The sequence below is a fragment of the Leptopilina heterotoma genome, unplaced genomic scaffold (assembly GCF_015476425.1).
Source record: "Leptopilina heterotoma isolate Lh14 unplaced genomic scaffold, ASM1547642v1 Lhet_81, whole genome shotgun sequence".
Classification (NCBI taxonomy): domain Eukaryota; kingdom Metazoa; phylum Arthropoda; class Insecta; order Hymenoptera; family Figitidae; genus Leptopilina; species Leptopilina heterotoma.
Genome location: NW_025111185.1, coordinates 1,080,042 through 1,093,627, shown reverse-complemented (window position 1 = coordinate 1,093,627; position 13,586 = coordinate 1,080,042). Strand labels below are relative to the sequence as shown.

The following is a 13,586-nucleotide window of genomic DNA, read 5'->3' as shown; positions in this document are numbered from 1 at the left end:
TTTCTCGAAAAAATTCAATTATTTTCATTACAAATTTTAATGAAGTTCCTCGAAAATTTCAATTATTTTCAAAAATGCTAATAAATTTCTTTCCAAGAAATCAATTATTTATAAAAATAATAAAATTCTGCTTAAGAATTCAATTATTTAAAAAAAATTTATTAAAATTCGTCGCAGCAATAAAATTATTTTTAATACAATCTCAATAAAATTTCACAAAAGAATAAAATTATTTTCAATACCTAGTTATAATTTTAATGAAATTTCTCGAAAAATTTCAATTATTTTCAAATATTTTAATAAACTTCTTCATAAGAAATTCAATTATTTTCATATATAATAAAATATATAGCAAAAATCCAATTTTTTTTTAAAATTGTAATAAATTTTTTTGCAAAAATCCAATCACTTTTTTCAAAATTTTTCATAGGTAATTTAATTAAAAAATAAAAATATTATAATTCAATTTCGAAAAGTTTTGATAAAATTCTTTATAATTTTATTGTATTTATAAATAAAAAAAAACTTCAAAAGAATTCAATCTTTTAAATTTTGATAATTAACTTAATTAAAAAATAAAAACAATTCAATTATTTTCATAAATAATAAAATTATTCGCAGGAATTAAATTATTTTTATAAAGTTTAATAAAATTCTTCGAAAATATTCGATATTTTCAGAAATTTTGATTAATTTTTTTATAATAATTTAATTATTTTCGTAAAGAATAAATTATATTAATTCAATTATTTTTATAAACAATAAAATTATTTGCAGGAATGAAATTATTTTCAAAATTTTTAATAGAACTCTTCTTGAAAATTCAATTATTTTCATAAATAATAAAATTTTTCCAGATATTTAATTATTTCTTATAAACTATAATAAAGTTCTTCGAATGAATTGAATTATTTAAAAAAAATTTAGATAAAATTCTATTTAAAAAACACTTTAATTACTTTCAATACAATTTCAATTCGGTATTTTTTCTCTGAAGAATTGAATTATTTTCAAAAATTTTATTAAAATTTAATTTAATTTAATTAAAAATAAGTTGAGTAATTATAAAATAATTTGAAACAAAACATTTCAAAAAAGGAGAAAAATTATTTTAAAAATTAAGAAACAAAAAAGTAAAGAAAAATGACTATTTTCAAATTGCTAACAGATATTCGAAATATAACAATTATTTTACAAATATAGATTATTTTTCATTTAAATATTATTTAAACGAAAAGACATTTTCTTCACAATGAAAATACTTTTTTTGTATTAAAAAAAAATTCTTTACTTATATAATTTAATTATAAGTACGAGTAGATTAGTTAAATTCAAAAAAACTCAATCTTTTAAGAAATGGATATTTATTTTAAGGTCGTAGTGAAGAATAAATTTAACGGAATATTAAAATAAAATTATTTCATTTGTTTATTATAATTATTTTCTATCTATAGTCAACTAATTCCACCAACACGATCTCTGGGTATTAGTCTAAGTTCTGAGCCATGCTTCAAAAAGACGTTTCCTGCAATTAATGGAAACAATTTTTTATTATAATTTCAAATTTATTTCTAACTCGATTATTATTGTATAAATATAATTTTAATTACAATTATAATTTTAATTTTGATTATTACAATTGTAATTTTAATTTTAACAATTGTAATTTTAATTACAATCATAATTTTCATTTTACGAATGAATTTTTTTTCTTTTTTTTTACATACCCGCTGTTTGCTGTGGATTAATTCCCACACCATCGTCAGTTATTATTGCTGACGTAGCTGGGGTTACTTTGAACTCCTCCGCAGCAAACTTTAACACCGCCGTAAAAGGTGTATTTTCCGGCACGCTCAGTCTGCAACAAATACCCAAAAGATTGTAGAAAAAATACTCTATTATTCCATAACAAATTTTTATTTTTCTAAATAACATTAAATCTTTTTAATTTTTTAGTGTAATAAATGTGTTTTTTCTTTCTTGCTGGTCTAAAATTATATATTTGTTTTTTTTAAAATATGCCATAACGTCTAACATACTAGCATAATTACTATTAGAAATATTCTATAATTGTAGAAAAATTATTTTACACGAGAGAAAATTATTTAAACCCTAATTGACATTTTTCACAATATATAAACGAACGCAGTCTCTTTCAATATCCTCCCAAAAATTCCCATCCATTTCCTTGGCAATATTCAATTGCCTCTGTGTCTGACAACTAATTTCATTTGATTCAGTTAGAAGAATTCGGAAAATTTTCGCAATATCCTCATACTGAACACCCTCCTCTGAAATCCAATTTCCCTCCTGGAAAAACATTGAACGTCCAAAATAAAAGACAGTATCTAAAAAATTGGTACAAAATTTCGAATTTTCCTGGAGAATTTTCACAAGTTTCGTGGGTTCAACTTCTAGAATTTCTTGAAAAAATTTCCTATTATTTTCAAATGCTCTCAATGTAAATCTCTCCATAATGAGATTTTTTGTTTTCGGTTTCATTTTACTGTTTAGACATCCGTCAATCAGTTTCGATACTTGATTATCGTCCAACATATTGTCAATATATTGAGCAACTTCAATTTTTTTTCCATTAGTCACTTGCTTATCCCAGGTGAAAAATATTGCGTCGTCACGTAATTCAGAAATTGGAACTTGTTGCTCCGCTAGGGAATTTAATATTAAATTTGAATACATTGCATCTTTTAAGTTGCTATCTAAAAATGTGCGAAATCTCTCTTGACCGAAACGTTGAATATAAATACTGAATAGTATATCAATTTTCCTCGTTGAAACACGTGGGTCTTTCATTAATATTTCGAGCATTTTGTCACAAGCTTTCTCGAAATTTGAACATTGATACGTAGTGGAAAGTCGGTAATTTAAATACTTTTCGAATTCTACTTCTTTTTCTTGTTCCCTTACTTTTGTTATAAAGTTTTCAATAAATTCACAGCAATCGTAAATTTTCACAAAGTCCTGCTTCTCCATACTTTCGGTTAAAGGCGGTTCGTCAATTATTTTGCAAAATGTGACGAATACTTCCAGAACATCATCGAATTCATCAATCATATTGAATTGTTTATTTTGTTTTATTAAATATTTTTTCTATTATTCAATTACCGAAACTACTTACTACGTTTAGTGTAAAAAATAAACTTACACTTTAAAGGGCAACTTTGGATCTGATGTCAAAGTGATTTTGAAAGTGACTTTTGATCTGTAAATAAAAAAGTTTATTTAAAGAAAATTGACACTATCCATTATATAATTTTGCTAAATAATTATTTAAATACTTATTTCTTTTCATGGGAAATAAAATTTAAAAAATTTCAACTTCTAAAATTTAATAATTTCTAAAAATTACAACTAATAACCCTTCCCAAAATTAAATTATTTTCTACTGATATTTAACTAAACTCCGTTTTTCAATCAATTATCTATATTAATTTTTAATAATTTTCTGAAAGTTCTTAAAAAATTCAAAATTATTTAAATACAAAAATTCAATTTTCTATAATAATTGAAATTGCCGATTTTTTGTAAAGACATTAAGGTAGAATATTTTCAAAAATGTTAATAAAGAAATTCTTGGAATTAATTTTTTAACAATATTTTAAAATAATTTTTGAAAGACAATAGTTTTACAATTATATACAATTAAAAAATGTCAAAAAAAAAAAATGAAATTTGGTAAAATCTTTGAAAAAAAATTGAAATCTGATTGAAATATTTGAAAAATAATTGAATTTTTAAAAGATATAAAAAACCATCAAATTTTTGAAGAATTTTAATTATAAATAATTTCTCTAAAATTGTAATAAGTCTAAAAAAAGTAAACTTTAAAAAATTTTAATTTACTTTGTTCGAAGGTAATATTGAACTTTACAAAATTGTGATAAAACAATTCTAAGAATTAGTTTCTTTATAAATATTGTAAAGTAATTTTTCGAAAATAATTGAATTTATAAAAAGAAGTTTTGTTTAATTTAAAAAGAAACTAGTTAATTTTTTTGAATTTTAATTAAAATTTTTGAATATGATTATCTTCCAGAAAATGTTAAAAATAATTCTAAAAAACGTTAATGTTATTATTTTTTGTATGTATTTGCATTTTCGGAAATATGAAATCGAAAATTTTGAAAATAATTGAATTTTAAAAATTAGAATGAAAAAATTCTGGGAATTATCTTTATCCAAAAATATTTTAGTATAATTTTTAGAAACTAATTTTCATTAACGTCATTTTTATTAAATTTAAACTTGAAGATTTTTCTTTAAAATTTTTGAGAATTAAATTTTATTATTTTTTCCAAATTTTGCAAATTGAAATTCTTCAAAAGTTGATTTTCAACATTTATAAATAAAATACTTGAAAAAATCAATTAGTTTTAATTAAATTTGATAAAATTTCAATTATTCAGAAGCTTTTTAATGGTATATTTCGAAAATTTAATTAGAAACATTATTCAAAAATAATTTAATTTGAGAGATTTTTCTAAATTATACTTTTCACACTAATAAAAATCGAAATAAGTTGCAGTTTTTATACTCTAAATGTGGTATTTTGTCATTGTAAAAAAAAGTCGAAAAAGTTGTAATTTTTTAATATAAGTCGATAAAAGTTTCATTATTTGAAAATAGTCGAACAAGTCATAATATCCGAGGCCTGATTATAGTTAAATTTATAACACGATATTTAGTCTATTTGATTAAAAATCTCTATTGACATTTGAAAAATTAAAAATTCAGTAAATCATATGTTGAAAAACATATGTTTCAAGTCCAGTGATTCAAAAGTCAATTTCTTAGAATATTTCCAATATTTTCAATTGTAAAAATTACTTACGCCATTGTTTATTAATAAAATTGCCTATGAAAAATTGTTCTAAGTGACTGATGTAAATAAAATTGTTCCTTTTATAAGAACAAGATGCACAAAATAACAGAACAAAATTAACCTCGATTTTTACCAGTATCAGTACCAGACCAGCTGTCACTTTTAGTAACTGTCAAAAAATAAAGAGGGCGCTGTCATTTTTTCCCACGCGCATCGCATTTGCGCAGAATCGTGTTTGCGCATGTCATTGAGGTTAAATTTCTGCATTTTTGTTGTAAAGGTTGTAAATAAAAATAAAATTATACTTTTCTTCGGATACAAAATAAAGGAAAGACATTTAAAAATTTACCAACATTTCAATTGAACGTGATTAATAGTGACAGTCTCATTTTGCATTAATTTAACTGAGTGTGAATTATACAATAAAATTGTCATCTGCTCCTAATGTCACGTGACCTTTGGAATCGCCATGCGTATTTTAACGAACATGGCCACCGGTAAAGGACTCACGGCGATTTTTAATCCGAAAAATGTGAATTTAATAACGTGTTCCAAATCAAATAAATTACGAAGTGGTATTTTACAACGTTGCAATTCCTGTCAACGATATTTTGCTACTTTAGCATTGGGTGTCGATGTCTGGAATCGTCAAAATCAAGAAAAATGTAAATCACTTATACTTCGTGTCAATGCACGAGTTTTTTTAGATTACATCATATAGTTTCGTGAATGTTTCCTTATTTTCTCTATTTTAATAAATTTGGAATTTTTGAAATTAACTTGCACTCTGATACGAGATTATTTTCAGTTACTAACACTCAGTGAAAAGTGTTGTCATACTTTTTTGTACTTATAACCTTAATACCACGTTGGTGAACTTTGTGAAATTCAAGAAAATTAATTGCAAAATAAATAAAATATAGAGAAAATAATCCAGAATAAAATGTTTGTGGCTCTGGATTATAATTTATTTTGATTCAAAAATATTGTAATCAATGTTGATAAGTAAATTTTATATTTTTGCAAATTCGTGGTTATAACCTCAAATTTTTCGATTTTTGTTCTTAACATTTATATTTAGAACTAAATTTCATAAGTCATTATTGATACACATTATTTATTTAATGATATAATTGTAACATAATAGAATCTTTTTTTACGAATTTATATAGAATTTATTCATTCGATTTATTATAAATAGAATTTATTGTCACGAATTTATTTATGTTTATAAGTTCGAGAATAGAGAAAATTTTCTTTACAGTTTTCAGTTTTGTTTACAGTTTTTTTAAAATATTGTTTCAGATCGAATAGAAAAATTTACACAGCAACGGAGAGAATTTCATGTGACAAATAAACTTTTAAAGAAACGTGACTATTATGAAATATTGGGTGTGTCTCGAAATTCATCGGCAAAGGACATAAAGAAGGCTTACTATCAATTAGCAAAAAAGTATCATCCAGATACAAATAAGAGTGATCCGAATGCGGGTAAAAAATTTCAAGAAGTCTCCGAGGCTTATGAAGTACTGAGTGATGACGCTAAAAGAAAAGAATACGATGCATGGGGTGCAACATCAGAGCAAATGGGAATGGGAGGTGGAGCAGCACATCAGGCAAATCAAAATCACCGAGATTTTAATTGGCAATTTAAATCGACAATTAATGCTGAGGAATTATTTAGAAAAATATTTGGAGAAGCTGGCTTCAATAGTTCAGCTTTCGCTGATTATGAGGATTTGGCTGATTCGAGATATGGTTATGGAGCAGCACAAGAGGTAATTAATGACTATTTAATTAATGATTACATAATTAATTAACAGCAGGCTTCGTATTCATCTACAAAAACCAACTATTTACTACTTTTTTACGATTTACTATTATCTGGATACTTTTTTTTAGATTTGTGACACTAGAAGCTACTTTTTTCCATTTTTGAGAATTTGCACTACTTAAAATTCGCCAATAGTTTGAATAAAAAAATTTTAATATACAAATTAATAGAAAATTAATACTTAAAATTAGCTACAATTCAAAAAATTTTAATAAAATTCTTTCAAATGATTCAATTATTTTCAAAAATGTTTCGAAATTCAATTATTTTCAATATCTACTATTTTAATAAAAAATTTTCCAAAAGAATTCAATTATTTAAAAACAAATATTTTATAAAATTCTTTGAAAACATTGAACTATTTACATTGTAATAAAATTTTCAATGGAATTAAAATTTTTAAAACACAATTTTCATAACATTTTTCGAAAAATTCAATTATTTAAATAAATTAATAAAGTTCTTTGCAAGAATTCAATTAGGTATGTTTATAAATAATAAAATTTCAGAAATTCAATTATTTTTAAAAATTATAAATAAAATTCATTACAAAAATTCAATTACTATTTTCATAACTAATAGAATTCATCGCAAGAATTTCAATTATTTTAAAAAATTTTATTAAAATTCTTCAAAAGAATTCAATTATTTAAAAAAATTTTTATAAAATTCTATGAAATCATTTAATTATTTTCATAAATCATAAAATTTTCAGTGGAATTCAATTATTTAAATCACAATTTTAATAAATTTTTTCGAAAAAAATCAATTATTATTTAAAAACTTTCTTATAAAATTCTTTGCACAGAATTTAAATATTAAAAAAAATTAATAAAGTTCATTGCAAGAATTCAATTATTTTTATTATAAATAATAAAATTCTTCTCCGAAACTTAATTGTTTTCAAAAATTAAAAAAGAAATTCGTTGCAAAAATTGAATTATTTTTATAAATAATAAAATTCTTCCCAAAAATTCAATTTTTTTCAAAAATAATACCTAAAATTTTTTTTAGAAATTCGGAATTTTTCATAAATAATAAAACTCATCGCAGAATTTCAATTATTTTTAATAAAATTTTAATTAAATTCCTCGAAAATTGCAATTATTCTTACAATTTTTATAAAAATTCTTCAAAAGAATTCATTTATTTAAAAAAAATTTTATAAAATTCTTTGAAAACATTCAATTATTTCCATAATAAATCATAAAATTTTCAGTGGAATTCAATTATTTAAAACACAATTTTCATAAAATTTTTTTAAAAAATCAATTATTTAAAAAAATTTTTATAAAATTCTTTGCACAGAATTCAATTATTAAAAAAAATTAATAAAGTTCTTTGCAAGAATTCAATTATTTTTATTATATATAATAAAATTCTTCTTGGAAATTCAATTATTTTTAAAAATTAAAAATAAAATTCGTTGTACAAATTCAATTATTTTTAATACAATTTTGAATAAATTCCTCGAAAATTGAAATTATTCTTAAAATTTTTTATTAAAATTCTTCAAAAGAATTCAATTATTTTCAGTACAATTTTAATTAAATTTCTCCTACGAACTTAAATTTTCTTCTAAACAATTGAATATTTGTATTTTTACAATTTTTATTTATTTTAAATTATTTTTATTCATTAATTCTATAAATAATAACTTTTTTACAGGAATTCAATTGTTTAATTAAGTTAATTTAATTTCAATTAGATTTAGATTTATTTCTTATTGTACATCTTTTTAGGTAATTTAATTTCAATTATTTTTAATATAATTTTAAATGAATTCTTTAAAAAATGCGATTATTCTTGAAAATTTTATTAAAATTCTACGAAAGAATTCAATTATTTAAAAAATTTTGATATAATTTGTTTATTAGAAGTTAATAATTATTTTCAATACATATTCATCTAAATTTCTTGATAGAATTTAATTATTTTCGAAAATTTGTAGAAATTCAATTATTTCCAATATCTATTTTTCCAAAAGAATTCCATTATTTAAAAAAAAAATTGTAATAAAATTCGTCTCAAGAATTCAATTATTTTCATAAATTATAAAATTCAGCGAAAAAATCAATTATTTTCAAAATTTTTGTTGAAATTCTTCGAAAAAATCCAATTACTTAAAAATTTTGATAAATTTCTTTATACGAATATATTTTTAAGAAATATTTATAATATTCAATAATTTATTTATTTTTGTATTTCAATAATTATTGAATTCTCATCGAACCTTCTAATAAAAATTTATTTAAAATTGAATTTCAGATAAAATTTTAGATAATAATAATTGAATATTAGAAGCGTTATAATGTGAATTTTTTAGAAATAATTAAATATCTAAAGATTTTTCAATAATTGAAATCTTTGAAAATTTTAATTGTTATAAAATTAATAATACTAACATTTTTAGTTTGAAATAATATTGTTTTTATTTTGAAATAAAATGATTAAGGTTTTAAATAATTTTATTAAAAAATTTCAACAAAGAATATTTGAATTTCGAAAGATATTATGCAGTTGTAATTTTTGAAATAGTTAAATTTCAAAAAGACTTTACATTGAAATCAGTTAAAATATTTAAATTCCCGTGGAAGAATAAATAGGAATAAATATTTACATTAAAATAATGATTTTATTTTTGAATTACATTGAAAAATAAATTCAATTTAGAAATTATGAAAAAAAGTGAGTCGTCAAATTTTATTTTTCGATAATTACTTTTTTTTTAATACTTTTTTACAGTTTTAAAGCTATTTTTTTTTGCTAGTTTTATAAAATAAATTATCGAGTTTGAAGCCTGTTGAGGATTAATTAATTTTTTCCGAATGTTTTTATTTAAAAGTACGTATATTTTTTCGATTTGTGAAAAAAACTCGTCTAATTCTCTTTTGTTTTACAGGTGATAATGAATCTTACCTTTTCTCAAGCGGCTCGTGGAGTTAATAAAGACATTGAACTAAATGTTGTCGATACTTGTCCAAAATGTCAAGGCACTCGTTGTGAGTTAGGAACAAAGGCAATCAAGTGCCACTATTGTAATGGAACAGGAATGGAAACTATTAGTACAGGTCCCTTTGTAATGCGTTCTACTTGTCGTTATTGTCACGGATCTAGAGTGTACATAAAATTCCCTTGCAATAATTGTGAGGGAAAAGGACAAGCGGTAAGTTTTTCGAAACATTTTTTTCTTTTTTCGATTAAGAACGTAAGTTCTTAATCGAAAAAAGAAAAAAATTGTTTCGAACGTAAGTTCTTAATCGAAAAAAGAAAAAAATTTAACGAATATTTTCCCCCCTTTTTTTAGATTCAAAGAAAAAAAGTCACAGTTCCGGTGCCGGCTGGCGTCGAGGATGGACAAACAATTCGAATGGCTGTGGGAAATAAGGAAGTTTTCGTGACATTCCGAGTGGAAAAATCGAGATATTTCCGAAGGGACGGTGCCGATTTGCACACGGACGCTAAAGTTTCCCTCTCGCAAGCAATTCTCGGCGGTACAATAAGAGTTGAGGGTATCTATGAGGATCAGACGATTTTAATTTCACCGGGCACTTCGTCCCATTCGCAAATTCGTCTAACTGGAAAAGGCCTGAAGAAAGTGAGCTCACTGGGTTATGGTGATCATTATGTGCATATAAAAATTACAATACCGACGAAATTGACGGAAAAGCAGAAAGCCCTATTGCAAGCGTACGCTGAACTTGAAGCTGATACGCCCGGAACGATTCAGGGTGTGGCGTCGAAGAAGGATGGTAAGAAAAAAAAATAAAAGTTTGATGTCACGAGCATTGCACAGCTGCTAAAAAAGAAATTAGTTTATCATTTATTTATCAATTGTCAGCGATGCAATGATCGTTACTTTTTTTTTTAATGATACATTAGAGCATCGCTTGAGTTTTCCCAACGTGTACATTTTGTGCTTTGAAATAAAGCAGTTTTTGAAAAATGTATCTGTGCCTTTAGTTTCATCAATCTTTTTTTTACAAATTTTTATTTTGTTTCTTTTTTTGAGAAAAAAGACGAACTTGAGCAAAGAGTTTGTTGAAAAATTTAAATTTAAATTTTCTTTAAAGAAAAAAAAACAAATTGGTTTTTTTTAGGCACGTCGGCGCAAACTCAAGCGAGTCGCCCTGAAGGTCTACTCGATAAGGTCAAGAAGGCGATATTTGGATAAGATTTTAGTAGGTGAGTTGTTTATTTCCGGTGCAGGTTCATCTTGTTAGTCGACGTGTTTCCCGATCGTACTGGTTTTTAATTTTCGCCCTTCATTGGAATTATTGCCGGGATTTATGATTTTTGAAGAACTACAACTTTAAATAGAATTCGTGAAAAATAGGACGTAATAAGAACAGGATTTACTTATTTTCAAGAAAAAGTAACGAAACTAAATTCTAAATCATGTAATTTTAAATTTAATGCTTTGAAGATTACAAAATACGAAAATGTTTTCAATTAAAAACATTTTTTTTATATTATTTCTTTATTTATTTCATTTATAATTTGGAATCTGAAATAATTAAATTCTTAAAAAAGAAATTTATCAATATTTTTCAAAATAATTGAATTTCCTGAGAAAAATCAAATTAAAATCTTGAAAAACAAATTAATTCTTACGAGAAATTTAATTAAAATAATATTAAAAATATTTAAATTCTTAAAAAGAGTTTTATCAAAATTTTAGAATTTTTTTCGAAAAATTATATTATCATTATTTAATTTAATTGAATTCTTTCGAGAAATATTATTAATTATAAAATAAATTGAAATCTTTCTAGGGATTTTATTAATTGTATTAAAATTAAGTGAATTTTTATAAAGAATTTTATTTTAATTTTTCATAATTTTTTTCTGAAGCATTTTATTAAAATTCTTTAAAATCATTGAATTCCTCCGAAATATTGTATTAATTATGAAAATATTTCAAATTTCATAAGTAATTTTATCAATGTTTTTCAAAGTAATTGAGGGTCTGCTAAGAATTTTATAAATTATGTAAATAGTTGAAGTTTTATAGAAATTTTCAAAGTAATTTGAATTTTTGCGAAAAATTTTGTCAATTTCTTCAAAATAATTGTATTCTTTTGAAAAATTTTACTGAAATTGTATTAATTATGAAAATAATTGAAATCTCACTAAGAATTTAATTAAAATTGAATTAAAAAGAAGTGAATTTTTGAAGAGAATTTTACCAAAATTTTTCAAAATAATTGAAGTTTTGAAAAAAAATTTTTCTTATGTAGGAAAAGAATTAAATTTTTAAAATTATTTAATTCAATTTTTTTCTTATAAAAAATTTTATTGGAATTTTTCCAAAAATAATAAAATTTTTGCCAAGAATTTTATTAATTATGAAAATAATTCAATTATCATAAATAATTTTATCAAAATTTTTCAAAGTAATTAAATTTCTGCTAAGAATTTTATAAATTATGTTGAAATTTTCAAAGTAATTTGAATTTTTGCGAAGAATTTTATCAAATTTTTTAAAATAATTGAATTCTTTTGAGAAATTTTACTCAAATTGTATTGAAAATAATTGAATTTCTGCGAAGAATTTTATTAAAATTCATTAAAATAATTAAAATTTTAAATTCTCCGAAGAATTTTTGTTTATTTATTAAAAATGAAAATTATTAAAATAATACAATTGTCATAAATAATTTTATCATAATTTTTCAAAGTAATTGAATTTCTACTAAGAATTTTTTATTAAAATTCTATAAAATAATTTAATTCCTGTGAAAATTTTTATAAATTATTAAAATAATTGAAATTTTATTAAAATTTCCGAAAGTAATTGAATTTTTTCGAGGAATTTTATTAAAATTCTACTGAAAGTATTTCAATTCTTATAAAATATTTAATAACAATTTTTCTAAATATTTTGAATTTTTTCGAAGAATTTTATCAAATTTTGAAAAATAATTGAATTCTTTTAAGAAATTTTACTGAAATTGTATTTGAAAATTGTAATTGAATTTCTGCGAAAAATTGTATTCAAGTTTTTGAAAACAAATTTAATAATTAATTAGTAAATTAGTCAATAATTGAATTTTTTTTCGAAATTTCGAATCTGAAATTATTCCAAAATTGAAATTAATATTAATCAATCTTTTACGTCCGAGAATAAAAAAAACATTTTTTAAAAAAATTTTTATAATAATAGTAATAAATGAAATTTATCGCGTTTCGCGCGAAAATTTTACTAGTTAATCAATAAGAAAAAATTAATATATCTAATTTTAATCTAAATTCTAAATTTTAATTTATTTAATTTATTTTTCCTTAGGAACAAAAGAAATTTTTGAGGGACCTGTGGAGCTTGTGAAGGCTTTGAGGGCAGCTCTAGATGACCACCCAGTTTCAAAACAACCCTTGCAATCAATACCAGAGGGTCCTGGCGATAAATCCCAGGGTGACAGTTCAATTTCGGAAGATAAAAATAAAAGTGAGAACGCCATGAAGAAACAACGACGAAAGATGCCCTAATTTGTAGATATTCAAAAGCAGTTGATTTCATTTTTTTGTCAACTTCGGAACTTTCCAGTGAAAAGCACATTAAGTACGTTAGACTTTATATTTTTACCAAACTTTATATCGAACACGCTATTGTAAATGGTTTATTCGTCTCTTTTTCTCTTTTTCTCATTTTTTACTGTTCTTCCTTTTTTTTATTTCAAAAAAATTGGTTTTTTTTATCTAAAAAATTAAAATATAAATATTCAAATATGATTTTAAAGTCAGGACTTAGAAAAAAAGGATATTATATCCTTCCGTAGATTTTGAAGAATGACAAAAAAAAAACTTTTTTGCTGAAATGAATTAAATTAGCTAAAAATAAATTTTTACTACTCGGCATTGATTTGTTTTTCCATCTCGTTCTCTTAAAAAAAAATGTAGTATCTGAAAAGT

General features: G+C 22.4%; 3 protein-coding genes across 4 annotated transcripts; 1 reads left to right on the top strand and 2 right to left on the bottom strand.

The window, feature by feature from the left end:
• Positions 1–1,347: 1,347 nt before the first annotated feature.
• Positions 1,348–5,018, bottom strand: LOC122511230 (ubiquitin-fold modifier 1). Its single transcript, XM_043626361.1, has 4 exons — positions 4,850–5,018; positions 3,164–3,220; positions 1,728–1,858; positions 1,348–1,525 (listed from the first exon to the last, which is right to left on the bottom strand). Exons 1-4 carry the CDS (start codon positions 4,852–4,854, stop codon positions 1,455–1,457), a joined length of 264 nt encoding a protein of 87 aa, XP_043482296.1. The 5' UTR covers positions 4,855–5,018; the 3' UTR covers positions 1,348–1,454.
• LOC122511229 lies at positions 1,992–3,157 on the bottom strand. Its single transcript, XM_043626360.1, has one exon. It carries the CDS (start codon positions 3,070–3,072, stop codon positions 2,113–2,115), a length of 960 nt encoding a protein of 319 aa, XP_043482295.1. The 5' UTR covers positions 3,073–3,157; the 3' UTR covers positions 1,992–2,112.
• An 86-nt stretch (positions 5,019–5,104) lies between the features above and the next one.
• On the top strand, positions 5,105–13,297 carry LOC122511227 (protein tumorous imaginal discs, mitochondrial). 2 transcript variants are annotated; one of them, XM_043626356.1, is made up of 5 exons: positions 5,105–5,505; positions 6,146–6,618; positions 9,577–9,840; positions 9,982–10,426; positions 12,964–13,297. In XM_043626356.1, the coding sequence occupies exons 1-5, from the start codon at positions 5,310–5,312 to the stop codon at positions 13,161–13,163; spliced, it is 1,578 nt and encodes a 525-aa protein (XP_043482291.1). In that variant the 5' UTR covers positions 5,105–5,309; the 3' UTR covers positions 13,164–13,297. The 2 variants fall into 2 exon arrangements, with proteins under 2 accessions (XP_043482291.1, XP_043482292.1); XM_043626357.1 differs by lacking the exon at positions 12,964–13,297 and adding an exon at positions 10,775–10,860.
• The last annotated feature ends 289 nt before the right edge of the window (positions 13,298–13,586 follow it).